This window comes from Pteropus medius, unplaced genomic scaffold (assembly GCF_902729225.1).
Source record: "Pteropus medius unplaced genomic scaffold, Ma_sr-lr_union100, whole genome shotgun sequence".
NCBI lineage: Eukaryota > Metazoa > Chordata > Mammalia > Chiroptera > Pteropodidae > Pteropus > Pteropus medius.
This window is the reverse complement of record NW_024349801.1, coordinates 5479647-5501544: the sequence shown is the minus strand read 5'-3', so window position 1 is coordinate 5501544 and position 21898 is coordinate 5479647. Positions and strand designations below refer to the sequence as shown.

Below are 21898 nucleotides of genomic sequence, written 5' to 3'. Positions count from 1 at the left end.
GTGGCTTCCCTGCAGGTGAGAGGCCGAGGCCTGCGGGGCGCTTTGGCGTTATCATCTCCGTCCTTTGCCCTTTTCCCTTCCGACATCTCAGCTGGGGGCCAAGAACTCCTCGTCCTCGCCCCGCGGACCCGCATCCGCCGGCAGGGAACGGGTTCAGAGTCCACCCCAGACCGGCTCCCGCCACGCACGCCCACCTGTCGGCCGCGCATGCGCAGCGCGGGCCCGGCGCGTCTGGCCTCCCCGCGCCCCGCGGCGCGCGACCAGTGCGCAGGCGCGGCGGCCGATGCGAGTGTGTATGTGCGGGCGAGAAGATGGCGGCGGCGGGGGTAGCAGCGTGAGGAGTCAGACTAGCGCCGAGGCTCATTGAAACGGGCCGCCATGGCCCTCCGCGGCCCACAGGTAGCCGCCGGCCTGTGCCCTCGGCAGGAAGGGGCCCAGAGCCGCGGGCGGGCGGGCGCCGGGGAGGGCGGCGGGCGAGCGCCCGCACCCTGGCCCGGAGCGAGCGTGTGGGAGTGGGGGAGGGCGCCGGGACATGCTGCCCGGGACTAGGCCCCGAGCCTCTTACGGCCTCCGCGCCTTGGCCGCTCGCAGCCTTGGTTCGACTCGCGCCACAGCCCGCCAGGCCCTTGCCTCGAGGGAGCAGTAGAGAGGGGGCGCCTGGGCCCGCTCGGAGAGGGCGTGGGGGACGCGAAGGGGTTAACCTCCTGGCTGGACCGTGCCGACTGTGGAAATGGGGCCCTTGTCGCCCCGAGAGGTAGCCAGCGTGCTTCGGAGGTTCTCAGGGCGTTAGAGCCATCCACGCACTCCGGTCGTCTCTCTGCTCGGAGCTAGCCATCAAGATTTGGGGGTGCCCCATTTCCCCCACGCCTCCAAAGCTTGCTTTCTCAGCATGCTTGACCACGGGGGACTTGCTGGTTTTCTGTTTTTTGAGAGTCAACTCACTGAGGAGCAGCCTTATGTTACTGTTGCAAAGAAAACTCGAAAGAAGTCGGCAGGACCGTACTTTTACTTGCATTTGAGTGACATCTTTTGCACGAATCGGTCTTAGCCTGGCTGACACTAACGCACCCTGTCACCACAGTGTTTAAAGCTTAGAGGCCTTTTATAATTATCTCATAGTGGAAAGAAAGTAAAACGCATCCTTCGCTTTCAGGGAGATGTATGTGTAGAGTTGAGCTCGTATCTCCCCCACGCCCATTACAATCACTCTGGATAAAAATCGGCATGTAGTAGTATTTGTCAAGCTTGCTGTAGACCGCTGATTTGTTGACATATAATCCTAGAAATTATTGCATATTTTTATACTATCTCAGTATGTTTTGCATTAAATATGGGAAAATGAAACAAAGTAGCTATTCGGAAAACTGGTGGCCGGTAAATCCTAACCCTGTATAAGCTGTTGGTTTTTGTTGCACTTTTGGAAATGAAGGTTTTAATAACAATTGTAATTAATGCGTGTTGTGGAATTTAAAACGCAAAACCCTGTTTTTGAAAAATTAGATCTTAAAGGAAGCTGTAATTTAAATTTTTGATATTTTAGTTTGCTAGAAGTTTCCCTCTTTAACTTGTTCACATGTACATCTACTTTTTAGTATTTAGTATAGTTCTTCTTGAAAAAAGGGACTTAGTTGTTGAATAATCTTTACAAATATGTAATTAAAAGATTTTAAGAGATTGGGTATTTGCCTTTTTCTCAACTTAAATATTGATGCAAATAGTTTGTTAAAATAAGTATGGACAGGTATAAGGTTTATTGTAAACTAATCTGTAATATAATATTCATAGTGATTTTGAAAGCATGTTTAGGCATAATTTACTTCCATTATAAGCACCAATCACAATGCAAAATTGCTTGAAATGTTAATTAGTGGTGATAATATGTAAAATTAATTGTAATTTTATTTGCATTCATTGTCTTAGTATTTGTGTTTCATGCAACAACATAGTCTATACACATCTTTAGAAAATTGAAGTGGCAAAAGTTAGCTGAACATAAATGTTAGCACTTTGGGTTTATTTTAAAGTATACTTTAAATGCTTTTAAGTTCTAGCACAAAGAGGGTAACAAAGGAAATAGTATGATTTCTCATAATTTTTTAAAAGAATAGTAGTGAAAACACATAATGAAATCATATGTGACAGGATTTAATGATTGGATCCTGCTTAAGTCAGGCTGAACATTTTAATAAATTTGTTTTATTCATTTACCTGCTGTCTTAAGGGTCCTGCAGCCTTAATGGCCATTCATTCATTAATTCAGCAGATATTGATTGAGCACTTACCCTGTGCTAAACACCATGATGTGCATTTTGCTTGTTTCCTATTGGGAATGACAACCACAAATTAACAGTAAGGATCATTTTAAAATTTGGTTGTTAAGGTTACAATTTTAAAAATTTATATAGATTATATCTTATTTATATAGATTATATCTTATTACTGTTGACTGAATCCTCTTCCCTGGATTAACATGAAACAGTGCAAAACTTGGAAACATTTCTAATGCCAGTAGCTTTCAACATTTTAGCAAATACAAATGATGAACTTTGACAGTTGAAGTATAAGTACGTTTCTAATTTATGAATATTTGTTGTCACGAGGGAACTGATAAATGATTTGAGGTAATTAATTGCAACTGACTGGTTCTGCCTTAAACCAGAAGAAAATTTTGTGATCACTGAGGTCATTTATAGTGAAATTCCCACAATAATGCTTCCTGCAACACCCTGTTTGGATGTCATGTGGCTGCTTCTGTCCTGGTCCTCTGCAGCATGCTCACCCCAGTCTTTTCATTACCTCAAAATGGTGGGGGCCCCCCACATATTACACTATGGAATTTCTTGGATCCAATTTACAGCATGTAGCAGAGTATTACTGTATCATTGAATAGCTTTATAACTGACAACTGTATTAGTAATTCTCAAAAGATACATTTTTATTGGAGTCCGACAAAGCAGCTGAAGTAAATAAAATTGGATACAGGATAGTTGGAAATACCAGTTTTCCTTTGCATAATGACAGCAAAATATCGAAACACATCCTAAGACTAGATAAGCTATTTAAGGTTTGTGAGTTGATGATCGCCTCAGTGGTTTCTACAGACCAGTAGTGCAGATGAGCCGTACGTATCCAGGGCCTTGCCCTCGTGCTCTGGAGCCCATTTGTTGGGACCACAGTGTACTGACCTTACAGTGAATAATAAGTGGACTTGCTTCATTCTCAGTTCCTCTGAAGAGCAAAAGTTAGGACATATTTTCCAGGGCTTTTTTTTTTTTTTAAATGTGGAAGTGACATGATTTAGTAAGGGTTCACATAGGAAAACTTAAAAGAGAAAATGATTACGAAGCGTAATGATTATTTAATGCCAAACCTAGTGGCACATTTACTTTGTGCTCCGCTCAGAATATTCAGGTAATTGAGAAAAGTTGTATCATCTCTGGTTGAGTTAGTTACATCACGGTTATTTTGTTTGTTTTTGTGTTTTTACAAATTTCAGGCATGTAAGTACTTGCTATTAAAGGATCTGGTTTTTCAAGTGGCACATTAAAGGTGGTTGCTGAGGATACTTCTTGCTGATAATATACTAAAGTATGAAAAAATAGTAGGAAGAACTTTCTTTTGAATTTGTAACGAGGCTGTTACAATTCTATTTACTGCCACACATGCAAGAATCACTGTGGCACAAAACAGATAAATCTGTTTGCAATGGAATTTACTGGCCTTGGGCCATGGGATTACCGTCATTTGTCACTTTAGTGCTACTTCAGCAGTGTAGATGTTCATTTTCAAAGACTTACATGTGCTTGGATTGCAGTTTTCCTGTTTATTGAAGTGATCTCCCAAAAAGTCTTTCTGTGACTATTTCTATCCATAAAGTCTGAACTAGTGTAGGCAAAATAAAGATCTGAGGGCTATGTTCATAGTGTTTGTTTCAAGGGTCAGAATTTGTAGAATCTCATAAAGCTAGATATGGAGTCTTCAGAATGTAGACTTTTCATGAGCTGGCCACTTTCTGACTATTTTATTTGAAAGCTTAGAGGTGACCTTATTTTCAGCAGAAGACCTGAGAAACCAGAAGCTATCAGCTACTTAACTCCATTCTGTCCCCAGTCTTGAAACATGCTCTGCTTTGGTTGCTCTCTCCTGGGAGTAGATAGAGTAGGTGAAGTATAGAAGTAGAAGTGTGGTTTGGGGCTGGGAGTTAATGATAATGCAGAGAGAATTAAAGCATATCTTCCTACAGTTTTTTTTTTTCCTGTCTCGAGAACTGTTAGATAAAATGCATGTAGAGTGTTAGCCCAGTGCCTGCCACCGAGTGTCTACGTCCTCATGATGGCTACTGTTGTGATCCTCATGCCTACCCCATTTGGGCTTTGTCTGTAGCTTTTTTAGTTGTCATTCTTCAGAACAGTTCTCTATTTTCCTGGTATCAGCTCGAAGTCTATCTCCGAAGCTTGCACTCTCATTCAAGAGTCTCACAACTAGTGCATTAGAAATGAAAGTGCTTCCTAATAGGCTGGCGATCCCACTCTTGTGACTTCCTTTGCATCCCCCCCCCCAATATCTGATGGTGGTAGATTTTTGTCTTTGTTTTATAAAAATATGCTCCTTTTCATCTATGTGTACTGGATGCAAAATGGTATGCCCTTGCTCTTTTCTGGCAAACTAGTCTTAAAAGTATCAAAAGATTCATCATGACAGCTCCAAACATATTCTCACTGGTGCTACTGTGGAAAAAAATATATGTTTAAATGTTAATCGAATAATATTAGATGTATCAGGTATGCCATGCTCTAAGAAACAATGTAGGGAAAAACACGCACGCATTAATACTGCACAAAATGGGGGGTTCATGTAACAGACCTGTTATCGTGGATGGCTGGCTGGGATAGAAAGGGAGGAGTCCCATGAATAGTGTAGCCCCCCCACCCCCAGCTGTAGACCTTAGACGAGACCCACTAGTTGGCACTGAAGTGGTGGGAATGGCTTTTTAGACCATTTTCTCAACTTATTCTCCCTGTTGACAAAAATAGAAATTTACCATTATTGTGAATACATGTCAGAAGTACTCATTTTTATGTTTTAATAGTTTGAATAAAACTAGATATCTCTATAAATTACATTTTGCAAGCCAAGGACCTTGTGAGCTAGAAGTGCCCAGGAATATTTAATATATGGTTCTGTGTAGAAATTTTGATTTGCCTTTTGATCTAACAAGTTACAGTCTGCATTAATTGTTCTCACATAAACATGATAGTGTCCTTTGCGCTGGATAAAAGCACCACATTTTAATTTTATTATATTCATTTAAATTTAGTCGGGACCAATTAACTTGTGAATTTATTTGATATTCTGATAACTGTCAAGAGGATTTCTAATGTTCTTTTGCGTTTCTCCTATTTCAGACAGTTTATAACTTTAGAGGAGTGAAGTGATGCCTCTTGAGATACGTTGGTCTTATTGCATTAAAATATGTACTTTCCCTATTTCTGAAAATATCAGTCTTTTTCCTTTTGATAGGGCATGTTGATGCTTTGGAGGAATTAGAAGAGAATTTGAAAATGAAGTTTAATTCTAGAGTTTTTGGACATTCTTGCCTAATGTAGTAAAAAAAAAAGAACTATTGATATTTTGAGTAGAAATTCCCATTAGATGGCTTCCAAGATGTGTATATTTATTTGAGACCTGGGATAGGCCTTCTGGGTAGACTTAATTGGGCAAGGAAGAAAATATTTATTATAATAACACGAAGCACTGCAGTTAATTGACATGTGGAGAATGTTGTGCAACCTATAAACTGCATGGTTTAAAAGTACCATGACTTGTTTGTCACTTAACAGCAACTCTGTGATGTATTGTTATCACCTATTTAAGCATGAGTAAAGTGAGACCCAGGGAGATTGTGACTGAAAGTCACGTGGCTTTTAAGTGAGTGATCAGAGACTTAAAAATTAAAAGCAGGTCTTTGAACTTCTAAATTCTTTACCTTTTCTACTTTGCCAAACTGCTTTTCTAGAAGAGACTGATAAAGGCACAGCATTTTACATTATGATTTCCCTTACCTCAAAGTTTATGAAATGGATGAGTGAATGGAATAAAAATTTTAATGTTTAAAGAATAATATGTTACTAATTACTAAGTTTTACTAATATGTTACTCATTATTTCTAAATTTTGTGTGGAGTGCATTTCAATAAAGTTCTTATTTTAAAATACAAAATAAAGACATGCTATTTCTAAAACATGCCAACAATACAGAAGTATTTGAAGTAAAAGTGTAAGTCATTCTTTTCTCTGATCCTTAATCCTCAGTTTGATATATATTTTTATGCTTGTTTTTGGTTGTGTTCCATTAGATCATAGTACAGTTTGTTCTAACCAGAAAGGCACTGAGCTGAACTTTTTTGGAGCAGCTCTAGTTTTTAAAATTACTAAAGTCATCTATTCAAACAAAGCAAGTTTTCTTATTTTCACCCGATTTTGCTAAGGAATAGAGTCAATATATGGAGGTTAAAGTGGCTCATTAGGACCGTGGAAGTGCCATAGAAATTTCTGAGTAATAAAATGTCCAAACAACTTTTTTTTTTTTAAAAATGATATGTCGAAGACATTTAGCCCCTTAATTACAGCAGGAATACTTTCCAGTTTTTCTGTTGTAAAAGCATGTCTCATTCAAAATGAGATTCTTGTCTGTTAGTTTTCTAGAAAACTACACTAGAAAAAATTAGTTACACTAGAAAAAATTATGAAGGGATGGACCTTTTCTTAGTTGAGAGATTGGTAGGTCACCAGGACGAGTGAGTAGTAGGAGAATCGGGTAATTAACCTGGGTTTTCTCATATCTTCTCTAGAATGAAGTTTTTCCCCCCTTCCCCTTAGTTTTTATCAAAATACTGCAGTGGCAAAAAAAAAAAAAAGTAAAACACTCCTCACCTCAGGTTCATCTCCCCAGAGACAATGACATTCAACCACTTCGACTACTAATAAAATGCAAAATCAGGTCTTCCAAAGGATAGCATTCTATTTCGTTTGGAATTAATTTGTAGGACATCAGACACTTATTCAGAAGCACATATAAAAGACTTTATATCTTTTGTAATTGTTCGAACTGGTTTCTAGTGGCTGACTTTAGCAAGATAGAGCTGAAAAGAGTGTTCCTGTGCTTTAGAAGTACACAGAATAGTGGAGAGAAAAACGGTAATTGATAAATCCTATTTTAGGGTAGTAATTATTGTAAAAGAAGTGTGAACAGCCTAGTCAAGAACTTTGATTAATTCATTCATTCATTCATCAAATAGCTATTGAGTGGCGCCTGTTTACCAGGCATTGAGGATGGATGGAGTGATGAGCAAAAACAGGCATTGTCTCTCACCGGAGAGCTTGCTGTCCTGTGAGAGAGACAGTTGCTAATCAGATAATCACAGTAATGCATGTGTCATTCCAAACTGAGAAATATGTCTGGAAGGGAGGGAACACAGTCCGTTGGCATAGCCTGGGAAAGTCAAGGAAAGGTTCTCCTGGAATTGGTGCCTTAGCTGAGAGCCATGAGACAGTGGGAACAGTGGCCCTGTGACTGAAGGGAGTTTGAAGCAGTTAAGGAACTCATAGAAAGCCATCGTGTCCTGAGCTCAGTGCTAGAGAGAGAGGTAGACAGGGTCTTTTCAACCTTACAGCCATTCTTAGAAGTTATTGTATTTATCCTGAGGAAAAATGTGGAAGAGGGCATGACACAGTGTTTGACCACAGAACCTCATAATCAGATTGTATTTTGGGCACACACTCTGACTGCCTTATGCAGAATAGACTGTAGCAGGGTCACAGTGACCATAAGGAGATTAGGTAGAAGGGTCCTTGAACTTTTGACTAGGGAGGGTGCAGTGGAGAGAAGTGGCACAATTTAAGAGATGTTTAGGTATAAGATAGGTTGAAAAAAAGTATGACAGCGTTGGGAAGCTGGGAAGACACCTCTTCTAGAAAGGTGATAATTAGGCAGAGAAACACAAGGACAACGGCATATAGGAGAGAACATATAGAGGAGCAGTCTCAAAGCCTGTGGCATGTTTGGGAACCCGGGATAGGTTTGTGGCTGATGGATGTGTAGGGCGAAGTGGTGGGACGGGGGTCAGAGGAGAGGTGAAGGACCTTGGTAGTCCAAGCCAGAGACTGCGTTGATTTTGTAAGCAGGTGGGTGTCTGTGGGAAACTACAGGTTTTAGGAAGTGGGTAGTACCACTCTGTTAGCATTGCTAATTGAGATGATTGTACAGGGGGCTTTCGTGAGTTGTCAAGGGTATCACTCTTCGGGCTCTTCTCCAGATCTGGGAATATTCTCTCTGTTCATCTCAGCATCCCAAGCCTCTTAAACCCCAAAACTTTGAGGGGAAAAATGTAGGGTATTCTTTTGGGGACATCTGAGGCAGATTAATGCAGGGCAAATGGCCCTTGAATGTCATCAGCGATAATTGGATAGAGTATTTAGGGAATGTCATTTGGGGACATTATTCCCTTTTTTTTTTTTTAAAGGAGGCACCTTTGAAAATAAGAAAATGTGAAAAATGTATCACCCATGATATTCCACGACTCTGAGATAAACTGCTGTTAATATTTTTAAATGCTTCAGTACTTTTTGTCATAAATTTTAGACATTTGGGATCATTTTATATCATAGTATTTAAGTTGTGATCCTTGGTCATGATCTTGTCGCATCAGAATCACCTAGCACCCTGATCATCATCCAAATGTACTGAGTAGGGATCCCTGTGACCAAGCCCCAAATCTGTGTTTTAGATGACTCTCCCGGGTTATCTGAACCGCACTCAAGTTTCAGAGATTCCGTGTGGTTTTGTTTACAGCTCTTCCCACTTAGCCTGTTGAGCACTTTCTTTTGACTAAGATTAGTTACATCACATTTTGGACAAAAAAATTTTAACTTCTCCAGTCTAAGTTAGGTATGAACATCAACAACCAAAAATACAGGTTAGTACCACTCTGAGAGGTGACATTATCTAATTTTAGCACTGGGTGTGATGAATTGTGGAAACAAGCAGCTAAAAAACCCGTAAGTTTTGCCTCTTTGGAGATCTCCCACATTGGGTCTTCAGAATGAGATTTGTTTTGTTGAACTTTATTAACTGATTAATTCCTTTCAAACATTTATTTATCTTTTGATGTATGCCGGGGCATGTGTTGGGGTTTATAAGTTGTAAAACACAATTACAAAAAAATATATAAGTACAAAAATATTCCCCAAAGCCATGAGACACTCTGCCTGATGACTGCCGTGCTCTGTATTGTGAAATGGCCCTGGTGGATGGTATGGGAGCAGCACTGACTCCACCACAGCTCATTTTAACTGTGAATAATGTCCCAGAGAATTGGAGCTAACTTTCTAATTCATCCTGAAGCCTGATTGTGATCAAAATCTCTTTGGAGATGTGTGCACACAGTCTTAAGCCAATTTAACATCAGAAATTCTTGCTGCCTTTTTCGGTTGCTGGTCATGGATTTATCAGTTTAGGAAATTCTTATCTCCAGTTTTTCACAAACTGGTAAAATAATTACTCTTGGTTTCATCTTGGGTCTTATTGAACTTTTGACTTTTCCATGCCACAACTACACAGTGTGAGTTAAGTGCTAGGATCAGTATCATAAACTTTTTCATCTGTGACTAGAATTCTCTTTAGTGAGAAAAGATACAAGATAGCTTTAAAAAAAAATAAAAGTATGTTCTTCAGTTTTGGCTGGAAACTTAGCTGACTATAACTTGAACTTGACTCACAATGATAGTGTAGCAATATCCTAGCAATGACTAGTCCTGGACACAGTTACCAGAGCTGAGTTTGGAAAGAGTTTGCCTCTCATCCTGACACATGTTGAACGAATGAGTTTCTTTTTAAGGTGAACAAAAAGTACATTGCCATTTTGTTTCTTTGCCATTGACTTCTTGGATGGAAACAGATTTGAGTGAGCTTTGTTAATTAGTCCATCACTTCTCTATGAAAAAGGAAGCTCATGTATATGGTAAGCTTTGAGGGCGCTGTGTACTTTGATTCTGTAGGTGCTCCATCTTTCTTCTTATGGTCAGTTGGCCATTCGAGGAGGCCTGCAGCCTGCCAGGCTTATGTTGGCCTTATGCCCAGAGTGGCTCAAGGAAGACATGGCCCTGTCTGGCGGAGGGAAACACCACACAGATGGTTGTCTAACTAGAGCTCTGGCAGGTGCTCTGAAGTAGGAGTTCAGGGGCCCTAGGAATGATCTCATTGTCTCAGGAAGATTTTCTCGAGTATCATGTGGTCTGGTTCTCCTCCAGCATGCCCCCACTGCCTAGCACAGTGTCTTGCCTTTACCGTGTGTTGAATGGATAAGTTAATTGACAGGAGGGACCAGTTGAAGGAAATAAAGAGAACACGTGATTGTCATTCATTATGTTCAAGACTGAATATGGGTTTGTTTTGGTGTTTCTAGTTCTGGCAGTGAAGAACAGGACCACAGCGTATAGAACCAGCATACAGATTTGCATATACCTTTTTAGAATTAAGAGCTGATTAAAAAGTGATGGGCTGCTCATGAAGTATTCAGATTGATTATAATATCTATTTAGAATGCATGGGTGACCTTTAAGCTTCCTTTAAAGGTTTTTCATGGCTCTCTTTATCTCTTTTGTGCGGTTTCTTGAATCCAGGTGACTGACCTATATATCAGATGATCTGTTTTGTTTCATTCTTTGGGCTTTTCTCAACAAACATAGTCCTGAGATCAGAGGATAGTTACTGGTACAAATAAAACGCTTTCACCACAGCTTTCTTATGTCCAGTTAGTGGGCCATGGCAGTGATCATTTGTTGACCTGGGCAGAGCAGGTGCCTTTATCCCCCAAACTCAAGAGCCATGGAGCTGTCAGCCTTTAGGTAGAGAGCCTGTGTCAGTGATGAGCTTGGAAGCTTTTCAGTTGGCTTGCCTCAATTATTTTTTCTGTTTGCCACCTTTGTTGCGTATGTCAGCCAATGTCATCATTCATCCACTAGTTATTTTTAGAGCTCGTCTATGTGCCAAGCACTGTGCATACAAAAATGAGTGGGAAGAAGGCATCTCTATCGCAGACCCTCTGCTCTAGACACATTCTCTGTCCATGCATCTTGCTCTCTGGCTTTCGCCACTGTGTGGATGACATTTTCTCAGGGAGGCCAGCTTTACAAATCGAACCTTCTCTTGCCACCTTCTTGCCTTGCACTCTTTTCAAAGCACTTAGCACCTTTCAATACTTTGTATAACTAATATTCTTACATAGTTATTTTTGTCTATTTTCTGTCTCCCCTTATCATGATGTAAGTTTAATGTGGGCAAGGATTTGTATGTTCTCTTCACTGATACATTCCCAGTGCCTAGGACATAAGTGCTTAATAAATATTTATTGACCAAATTAATGAAAGATAAAACATAGTTCATATATCCAAAGAAGTCCACAGTCGAGTGTGGGAAAGAGTTAATAACTGTTAAAATCCAAAGTGAGTAACTCACCACATTTTTTAGGAAAATCGTTTGCAAAGGTGAGACTCTGGAACTGAGTTCTGTAGTGTGGAAAGCAGTTGGCCAGGCCAATGGGCCAGAGTGAAGGCACTCGATCCAAGAGATCCCGTGGACAGCGGCGTGGAAGTGCAGAGAGCTGCAGTGCCTGGCTGTTGGGGAACATGGTAGATGAGTCTGGAAAGCTAGAAAGGACCCAAGTCCTGCTTGAGCCTTTTATCCTAAAGGGTCTTGGGAGCCTTGAAAGGCTGTTCTAGGGACCACAATAATTAGATTCACATTTTAGAGAAAGTCCAGTACTGGCCGCATGTGGTTCGGAGGGTGAAGGGTGAGACCGAAAGCAGGAAGACCAGTTGGGCACTTGCAGTGATCCAGTTGAGAAGTGCTGAAGGCCTCAGCTCAGGCAGTGCCAGCGGGTAGAGGAAATGAAGGCTTTGGGATGATCAGTCAGAATGGAAGCAGAGAGCTAGGCAGCTTTGTTATAATGTATTTGTAATAATGAAGTTTAGTTTTTAATAAACAAGATTATACCATGAGTTGTTTAGTAAAGTATTTTCTCCCTTCTTCTAGTATTGTGAATATTCTTTATTATTAAACATTTTTCTTTAATATCATTTTTAAGTTCTGCAGAGTATTCACAAACTAGGTTTTATGCATACTGAAAGCAGTAATGTTTGGCATTTTTTGGATCCATTTTTTAGTTTCTGATTGTGAATTGATTCTCTTATTTCCCAGAGTTAATTAAAGCACAGCATTGTAAACTGAAAGGTGAACGTCTTTAATTCATTGATTATTTTGGGGGAAGAGCAGGAGATATATTTTGCTAATATTAGGAAAATAAGTGCGTATTTAAAACTGCTTGATTCTCCGTGGACATGGCAGATCCTTACCTAGTAGCACCTCTCTTACATTCTTTTATTTTCAGCAGATAGTAATTTTGCAGCTTTTACTGCTTCTGCCAACTCTTCTGGGTAACTTTGGTTTTCATTAACAGCCAAAGCAGCTCATTAAGGGGAACATTTTATACTTCCTCCTTAAAAGTGGAAGGAGAAGGGTGTATGTACCAGCTAACATAAATAATTCTCGTTAGGCAGCTCTAGATTTTCCACAGTGTTTGAAGAGATCCTTGGCAAATTGGAAGAAAATCATTTAAGTAGTCACACTTTTTTCTTGTATGTCTTTTAACATGAAGCTCTGGTTTAGTATGTACTTCCCTTTCTGACAGGTGGCCTTCAGTAGCCAAGCTTTTGTTGGTTTGGTTCCAGCATATTTCATTAAGTGTAAAATCCTGTAGAACAGATGCACTTACAAGTTTCTGCCTGTGTAGCACTCTGTTTAATGAAACGCTAGAGTCTTGATTCAGTGGTGTTGGCAGTAATTGTCAGTGTGTAGTGTAGGATTTGAGTAGGCGGTCAGGGGATCTGGGCAGTTATAGAGGCTGAGCCAGGCACCAGCAATCTGTGGTGGTGATTGAGTGATGACAGCATGGAGGCTTAAAGAAGGGTGGGCACCCTTACGATGACAACAAGGAGCAAAATAAAATACGTGCAGTAGTGGTGTTGTGTACTGCTAGTAAAAGTCTTTGGACCAAGGAACATGAAATCTTTAAAAAAACATAGAACAAAAAACCCAAAGTGTGAATGTTTACAAATATATATTACTTAAGAATTCTACTTATGTAAATGAGAGGTTAATACTATGGTCCTTGGTCTTCAAGAGCTGTTTTTATAGTACAGCTGCCTCATCCTCCTTATTTGTAGATAGATGTGTATCAATTTTGTGCATCAGTTTTTTTAAAAAAAAACATCAACCATATTGTGGTATAATTTAATATAATAAATGTACCCATTTTAAATTTGCAGTCAAGTTTTTACCAGTGTATCCACCAGGATAACTACTGCTGCAGTCAAGTCATAGGATATTTCCATTGCCCGGGAAATTCCTTCATGCCCCTTTGCCAGGAATCCCCTCCCGCGCTCCGGCAATTACTGGTCTGCTTTCTGTCATTGTAGACCGAGTTTCCATTTTCTAGAATTTTGTTTATGTGGAATTACACAGAATATACCCTTCTATCTGTTTTTTTGCACCTTGCATCACATTTTTGACATTCATCCATGTCGCGTATAAGAATTCCTTACTTTTCAGTGTTGAGTAGTAGTCCATTATAGGGCTGTACTACAACTTGTTTATCCCTTCACCTCTTCTTGATGGACATTTGTTGTTCTAGTGTTTGACCACTATGAATGAAGCTGTTGACTACAATCATGTACAAGTCTTTGTGTAGACATGTTTTTTCATTTCTCAGGTAAAATATCTAGAAGTGGAATTGATGGGTCATATGGTAAGTGTATATTATACAAGAAACTGCCAGGCTTTTCCAAAGCGGCTGTATCGTTTTACATCCTCACCAGCAGTGCATGAGAAGTCCCCTTCTTCATCCTCACCAACACTTGGTATTGTCAGTACTTTTTTATTGTGCATCAATTTAAAAGAAAATAATTTTTTATCTGCAGGAACAGGAGTCCATGTCTTTGACAGAAAAGTGAATCTGACTGCAAAAAGTTCTTAGTGGAAAAAAAGAATTTTTTTTTTTTTTTTTAAGAAAGTTTAAGCATAAGAGAGGGGGATAAGAACTAGGAGAATGCCCTCTTCACACTGGACACAGGTAACTCATTTGGTGGTCAGGGATAGTGGGGTGGGGAATAAAAATGACTTTTTAAAAGGTTGACCAGCTCTGATACTTTATCACAATATGGTTTGTTTTGCCCTTTTTTTTCTTTTTGATTTGAAAGTCAATTTTTCTTTAGTTTTGGAGACCATGTGGTGGTAATTCTGAATGATTTTTCTCTAGGTCAAAATAGGCATTCTTTTAAAGTTCACTGTAAAGCTTAATTCAGTTCTCATGTTTAAATGTTGTATTTAAAAATTAAATGTTATATCTTGGTTATATTGAAAATTGAAAATTATGCTCCTGGCTGGAACATCTCTGGTGATAGTTACAAACAGAATAAAACCAGTTAGAGCAATCAAGTTAAAATTTTGTCAGCCCACTGATGTCTAGGTGTTTAAAATATTGTTGTGGAGTATACAGAGGTTATCATTCCCTATTACTAGAACTTTATTTGTTGTGGGTTTTTTTTCCCTGAAGTCATTTGTTCAACAAGGCATTTTAAACACCTACAGTATGCCAAGTACTGCATTAACTGCTGGCGATACAAAGATGAATTTAACTAGGTTCCTTTTTAAAAAATAACTTTATGGAGGCATAATATATGTGCAGTGAATCTCACCCATTTAAAGTATATAGTTTAATAAATTTTAACAGATGTAATATTTGTATAATCACCTCCTCAGTCAAGATACCGTTTTTACCATTTCCATCCCTCTCAAAAGTTCTCAAGTTTCCTATGCCCTCTTGCTACCTCTGCTTTCATTCATCCACGGTCCCAGTAAAGATAGAAATACAGTTGACCCTTGAACAACATGGGGGTTAGAGGTGCCAACTCCTGCACAATCAAAAATCTGAGAATAGCTTTTGATTTCCAAAAGCTTATGTTGTCCCTCGGTGTACAGTCAACCCTTCACATCTGTGGACTCAACAACCGCAGATCGGAAACAGTACAGGTATTTATTGGAAAAAAAAAAAGTCCATGTATAAGTAGAGGTGTGCAGTTTAAACCCATGCTTAAGGGTCAACTGTACTGTTACAGTTACTTTTCTTTTTTTTTTGGCATTCTTTTTTTTTTTTTCATTCCCTTTTTTTCCACTTCCTTCCTAGGTTAGCGCCAAGGTATTTGTAATGGATAGGAAAATAGGTAGAACCTTGAACTTTTACTAGGGCTATACCAGATAACAGCTCTGTTCTATGTGATAAAAATTCTACATAGTAAATTATTGTATATTAAGGGCTGTCTATTATCTTGCCGTTTAGTACTAGTTTAGAGTACATAAAGCAAGTCAAAATTTAACTGCCATCATGTAATATAACTCTAATGCAGACATAAGACTAGAAAGTTGGTAAAAGTTTCCTTCAGTTAAATGAATCATGTTTTCTAATTTAGAGATTCAGTTTGTTGAAATAAGTTTTACCTTAGAATCTCCATGAAAGCACTTAAAGTATACAGCCAGCCTATTAAAATTCCTGCTTTGAAAGGTAGGAGGATATCTTTTGATAGGATTGTAATAGTATAAAACGCAAAGACCACATAAAACTAAACAGTAAGTCGCACTACTTTGACATTTGATTTCGGAGGGAAGCTGTCTGTGGGAGTAGCTTCGTCACGGTTTGTCTATTTTGTTCTCTTCTCAGGGCCCCTCTGCCTCAAGGAAGTAAAGCAGAATTCTGCTACAGCTCAGTTGCACAAGGCTTTCTCTGCCCTCCTCTTTCCTTTGTGTGTTTTTGCCATTTGTAACACTCAGTGTAACTTGCAGTCCACTTGGATTGTGACAAAACTGTAAATGTCACTATGTCCTGAACCCTGTGTTTGTCTTATTCAGAGTTTATTCTCATAATCTAGCACAGTTCACTGTGGAGAGTTGGTGCTCAATACATATTGTTAAATCAACGAAATTCCTGCTGTGCATTGACTGTTTAAACAATGTCATCCCCAGATGTCCCCCAAACAACCCACTCCACTTTCTAAAGTTGAAGGCAGTCCGTGACTGTTTAGTAGATGTCAGCATTCATCAAGTACTGCTCTGTGACTAATAAAATTTAGTAAAGAAATTAAAATATTACTTTCTGTGCAATTACTGGCCTGATTTTTTTACTTCACTTATTTTATTGAGGTAAATTCACATACCATAGAATTCACCCGTTTACATAAGTGTACATTTTAGTGGTTTTTAGTATATTCAGCGTTGTGCAACTATCATCAGTTTAATTTACAATATTTCATATCTCTCAAAACTGCATACCTATTAGTAGTGACCCTGCCTCCTTCTACCCTTCCCCGCCCAGCCCCTGGAAACCACATCTACTTTCTGTCTCTAGGGATTTGCCTCTTCTGGACATTTCATATGAATTTACATGTGGCCATTTGAAGCTGGCATCTTTCACTCAGCATTATGTTTTCAGGATTCGGCCATGTGGTAGCCTATATCAGTCTGAGAACATTTCCAAACCCATGTTTCTTAGTCCTTGTTAGACCCAGGAGATCCTTTTGGAACTGGGAAGCACTGTGGAGGTTGTATAATCCATCCCATTGTAGAGCTGAAATTAAGGCTTTTATTACTTGAAAGTTTATTAGTCCTTAATGTTTTCTCATAACTCCCAAATTCAGTTTCCTTGGGTCGGGAAACCAGGAAGGAGAACTCTTTGTATTTCTCCTCAGCTTCTTTTTAGCTGTGACTTGGTTCTGTCATTTCACCCTGTGATGCTTGGCTTTGGGTCTGTACAAGGGAGTTTTTCCTGGAGCTGGGTGCATAGTTGTCCGACTTGCTTCAGAACCTCTGAAGTACGATGCACACAACTGCAAAGTGTGTATTGATCACTGCCTTTGTATCTCAATTTTTACGTCAGAGACTGATCTCCTACTTCCATGAGTCCTTTTGAAGGCAGAGAACATTGATTTGATGGCACCCTACATATTTGGGTTTGTAGAGGTGAAGTTTTGGAAGCTTGACTGAAGGCTCATCATGCTGTGCTCCAGCGCCCCCTGGTGCCATGCTATAGTGTTAGTCCTCCATTTCCGCTTATTGCAAAGTGGTGTTTCCTGTGTCCATTAGATCTAGAGACCTGTAGGTCATGCTGGGGAACGAGAAACATCTCTCCTCACCTTCTTTGGGCTTCCTTGGGCACCTTTACTTTTCCTTTAGTACAAACACTGGTGTTTTCACTTTTGCCCAGTCCCTTCCCCAGGGCTCACAGACTTAGGCAGGCCCTCTGACACTGGCCTTGGGTCTCTGGACGATGAAACCCAGAGCAGCTGCGCCCAGAATCTGTGCTTCAGAGAAGTGTCTTGTTTCCATCCCGTGTTGGTTTATTCCCCTTTTTCCAGAAGCGTTTCTTATATATATTTTTTCACGTCCTCCCTAGAAAGAATCAGAAAATTACCAAACATGAGAACAGTGGGAGTTCTGGAAACCTGAACTGGGGTCAGTTAGAAATGGAGAAGCTGAGTCTTGTTCCTGGCGGTGGAGAAGAGCTGCTCCACCTCCCAGGCCCCCTTCCTTAAGGGAATGGAAAGGCTGCCAGGCCTTGTGGTGTGTCCCCCTGACTACAAGCCTTTCCTGTGGGCATGGTAGCAGCTGGAAAAGGAGCACTTGCCGTAGCTTTCTTGACTCCATTATTCATCTAACTCTGATGGAGGTTGCCTAAAGCCTCAGGGGAATTTCTAGCTTGACTTGCAGTATTTGATACAGCTATTAAAAGAGTAATTAGCAACAATATAAATGTTTGCATAAGGCAGTTTGGCTGACAGAGGGCCTTTAGGCACCTTCTGTTTTATCCTCACAGCGCCGAGTTTATTGAGCATCTGTATATGCTGGGCCTGCATCAGTCTTTAGAAATACAAAAAAGAATGCCATCGTTCCTACTGTTTAGTCTTCTATGCAGATTTAATTGTCCTAGTTTTATCTCTGCTTCTTCCAGGACATACTAGTTCAATGTGGTCAGTGGCATTTTCTTCCCCACTAGATTATAAATCTTATGAAATCAGGCACAAGGTCATTTTCATCTTTTTTTCCCAAGCATAATATTTTTTTCCCTCAAAATCGACTTTAAAAAATAGTAATCCTTTAAGGGAAGAAGACTGTTTCATGCTTACATAAAGAGAGGGGTAAAGGCTTTCCTCACAACTGAGTGTTTTCAGCTTTAGCTTTAAAAAAAAGTCTATTTTGAAATAATTTCAAATTTACACAAGTTGCAAAAAAAATAACATAAAGAACACCCCCACTCCCCAGTTTTCCCACGAGCACATAGGGAGTACTCACTCTACAGGAGATAAGAATCCTAACCAAAACCCCTCAGGGTGGTGAACACCTTACAGAGATCCTCATAATTGTTGGTACCACCTTCTTAGCAATCTCCTGTGTTATCTCTTGGTCATAAAATTGAAATGACTTTTTTATATTGGTGAAGTACAGCTGCTCCCATTCAGAAACTTGTGCATTAAGGATTATCTGATTATAGCAAGGGAGTGTGTTTCATGTGCATTTTGATAGAGTTGTTTGTTGATAATATGTGAACCAGTTAAGAAAATTACATTGGAGTTCAAAACAGCTTTGGCTAGCCATTCATCAAGTGTTAGATGATATTTTAACCTTGCATAGTTGGTAGTTAGCAGTTGCTTATGGTGTCCTTTTTGGATTAAATGTTTTTGCCAAGTCCTAATCTTTTTATCAGAGAGCTGTTGAAACTAATACAGGAACAAACTTACAACTTTTCTGCAAAACGAGTATATTTGAATAGTACAGTGATTTCTGTTTACATTTTTTGCAACTTTTTGACTAGAAAGGGTTTTATATAATTCAAATCTAAAAACTCTGAAAATTCATATACACACTAAGAAATCATACTGCCTGTTCCATTACCTTCTCTGTTTCCCCACAGCTCCATATAGGTGATGGTTACATTCCCTTCCTGGTTTCCTTTTCAGTATCTCTTTATGCAAACACGAATAGATATTTCTATTTTCCTCACTTTTTTACCCAAAGATATTTTCTTCATTTAAGAGTATCTTGGAGATTTCTCCACATCCATATATGAAGCACTTCCTCATTTTTCTCCCAGTGAATTTTTAATCAAATTAAAGGTGCATATCTGTGGAGTAATTATTGACATGAAGTTGTAATAAAAGCACATTTAAAATCCCTAGCAAACTTTTTCAAATAATACTTTAAAGGATTAAGTAAAAATAGTAAAAATGAAAATAATAGAAAAAAAGTCTTTTCCTAGAAGCTTTCTGAGCATTCTGACTGTTGGCCATGAGGTTGCTCTCAGAAACTAGTGCAGGAAGGCTTGTGTGTCTAACTAGCTTGGAGTTACGTTTCTTCCTCCTCCTCTTTACTGACGACAAGATTTCATTAAAGCATTTGGAATTTTAGTTCTCTTATTAGTTTAACAAGATTACTCTTTTAAAAGACTAAGACTGTATATAAGAAATAAGAAAATGCTTAGAATTGTGATTTAAATGAGCATTTTATTTTTAGTTTTAGTTTTCCAGAAAGAAAATTTGCCTAAAGAAAGTAACCTAACAATCCTGCAGAACATTTCAGTTCTCACCTTTATATACTTCCCCACATTCTGAATTGAAGTGCTCAGGGTTCTTATTCATGAGAGAAGATAAAATGGACGTCTTTTACCACAATATATCTACTAATTATATTAAATAAAATAACGTGATTCCAGTTTAGTGATTCTTAGTTGAGTTTTTAAGTTTAGTAATTTAAATTTAATAATTTTCTGATTTCTGTGAACACTTCTTGTTTTCTAATAGTCCTTTTCCATGGCAGTCCGTGCTTATTTTATCTGTTAGAATCTCTTTAAGGATATAGACTAGAATTTTAAAAAAATTCTCTTGTTTTCTGTGTTTACTCATTTCTCCCTCATTTTTAATAGTGATTCTTTGTTGCTGTTTTCTCCCTCACTTGTCCTGTGATTCTTTGACGTCCATTCACATATGAGGACTGAAATCTTTAGTATTTTAATGGGTGTATGTTTCCTTGGCAATTAGGAAGGTCACTGTTTCTCCTGCAGGCTTCCCCTGCGAATCTTTCCATCGACCCCAAAGTTCCCTTGTGCCTTTCTGTAATCAGCCAGACCTTAACAACCACTGATCTGTTTTCTGTCTATATAGTTTTGCCCTAGAATGTTAAGTAAGTGCAATCATACAAGTTAGAGCCTTTTAAGTCTGGCTGCTTTCACTTAGCATGATGCTTTTGAGAGTCACTGAGTAGTGTTTCTTTGTGTAGATGTACCACATCCACCTCTTGGTGGACATTTGGGTTGTTTCCAGTTTTTGGTGATTATGAATAAAGCTTCTGTAAACATCAGCGTACAGGTGGTTTTTGTGTGTGTGTGTGTGTGTGTGTGGACAGAGGTCTTCATATCTCTGGGGTAAGAACCTACAAGTGGGATTGCTTGGGTCCTGTGGTAAGTGACTTTATAAGAAATTGCTAAACTCTTTTCCAGAGTGACTGTACCATTCTGCATCTGTCTCAGCCATGTAGAGAGTTCCAGTTGCTCCACATCCTTACCAGCATTTGATATTGTCAGGAATATTTCCTCCCATTCTCTGGCTTATGTTTTCATTTTCTCCTGACGAAATTTTGAGGTATATATCTAGACTTAAAGATCTATTTGCAGTGGGACTATAAAGGAATACCAGTCAGCAGTGTCATTTCTTTATATACATCCCACCTCCGCCTTTCTTCTGCTTCCTTTTCACTTAAAGGTACCTTGGTGTATTGTGCCTGAGTGAAATTAACATAAGCTTTTCTCCAGTGTGGAAGATGATAAGGTCAGAGCTCACTAAACTGAGAAAGTATTTCAGAAGACCATTTCTAAATTGTCTTGGGACTCTGCTTATTTTCACCATCATTTTCAATGCACAGGTTTTTTTGTGGACTTTTGCAAGTATATGTAAATATTACATATTTAACAAATATTTCGTTTTTAATATATGTTATACATATATTTAATATATATTGGTAGCTGCTGCAAAAGAGCCTTCCAGAAATGTTTTTCCCCAAAATATTGGTGCATTCTTACCAAAGGGCTGTGAAAGTTAGTTGCTATTTATTCACATTTACAATAATAATGGGTAATATCCATTCATATAATAGTTACTGGTTAATTTTGAATCACTTGTAAGTTCTCCTACAAGTTACTAGACCGTCAGCTCTATTAAAGCAGAGGAACACAACTCTGCCTACTATTTTTATCCCCAGTACCGATCATTGTGCATAGCACTTAGTAGGTGCTCAATAATTATTGATTAAATGAAAATAATGAATGAGCGATTCTCTTTTGTAGAAATCTGGTCATAACTGATTTTTGTCAGTGACTTATTCTTGTAGTTCCAGGGAGAATAGGAATTGCTAGGCATTTGTCAAACTTGCTTCTATGCAGTTTAACCAGTTGTTTTTCCAGAAAGTCACACTCAGAATTCTATGAAATGAAGGTTCACAACTAGGTTTGTGTCTGTCTAATAATATGTTTATGTGTGCATTATGTTTCAATGCATTTTTAAGATAAAAGATTACATATATATTTTTAAAGATCGTTCATCAAGATCATTAACATTTTCCTTTTTTGGATTTCCCTATTTTCCTATTTGAACCACGTTTTCTGCTTTTCTTTAGTATGTATGGCAGAGAAAACTGAAATGGAGGTAGTGACATGAGTCAGCAGAAAGGTAAATGGAACAACTGGAAA

At 38.9% G+C, this 21898-nt stretch overlaps 1 protein-coding gene across 2 annotated transcripts in view; it reads left to right on the top strand.

Moving 5' to 3' along the window:
- Positions 1-249: 249 nt before the first annotated feature.
- The window catches only part of USP10 (ubiquitin specific peptidase 10), a 58711-nt gene continuing 37062 nt past the window's right edge, over positions 250-21898 (top strand). The window contains exons 1-2 of one of the 2 annotated variants that reach the window (XM_039888757.1): positions 276-399; positions 14034-14185. In XM_039888757.1, coding sequence (XP_039744691.1) covers positions 14162-14185 — 24 coding nt within the window. In that variant the 5' untranslated portion in view covers positions 276-399; positions 14034-14161. Of the gene's footprint in view, positions 400-14033; positions 14186-21898 lie in introns of both variants that reach the window. The other variant, XM_039888758.1, reaches the window with a different exon arrangement.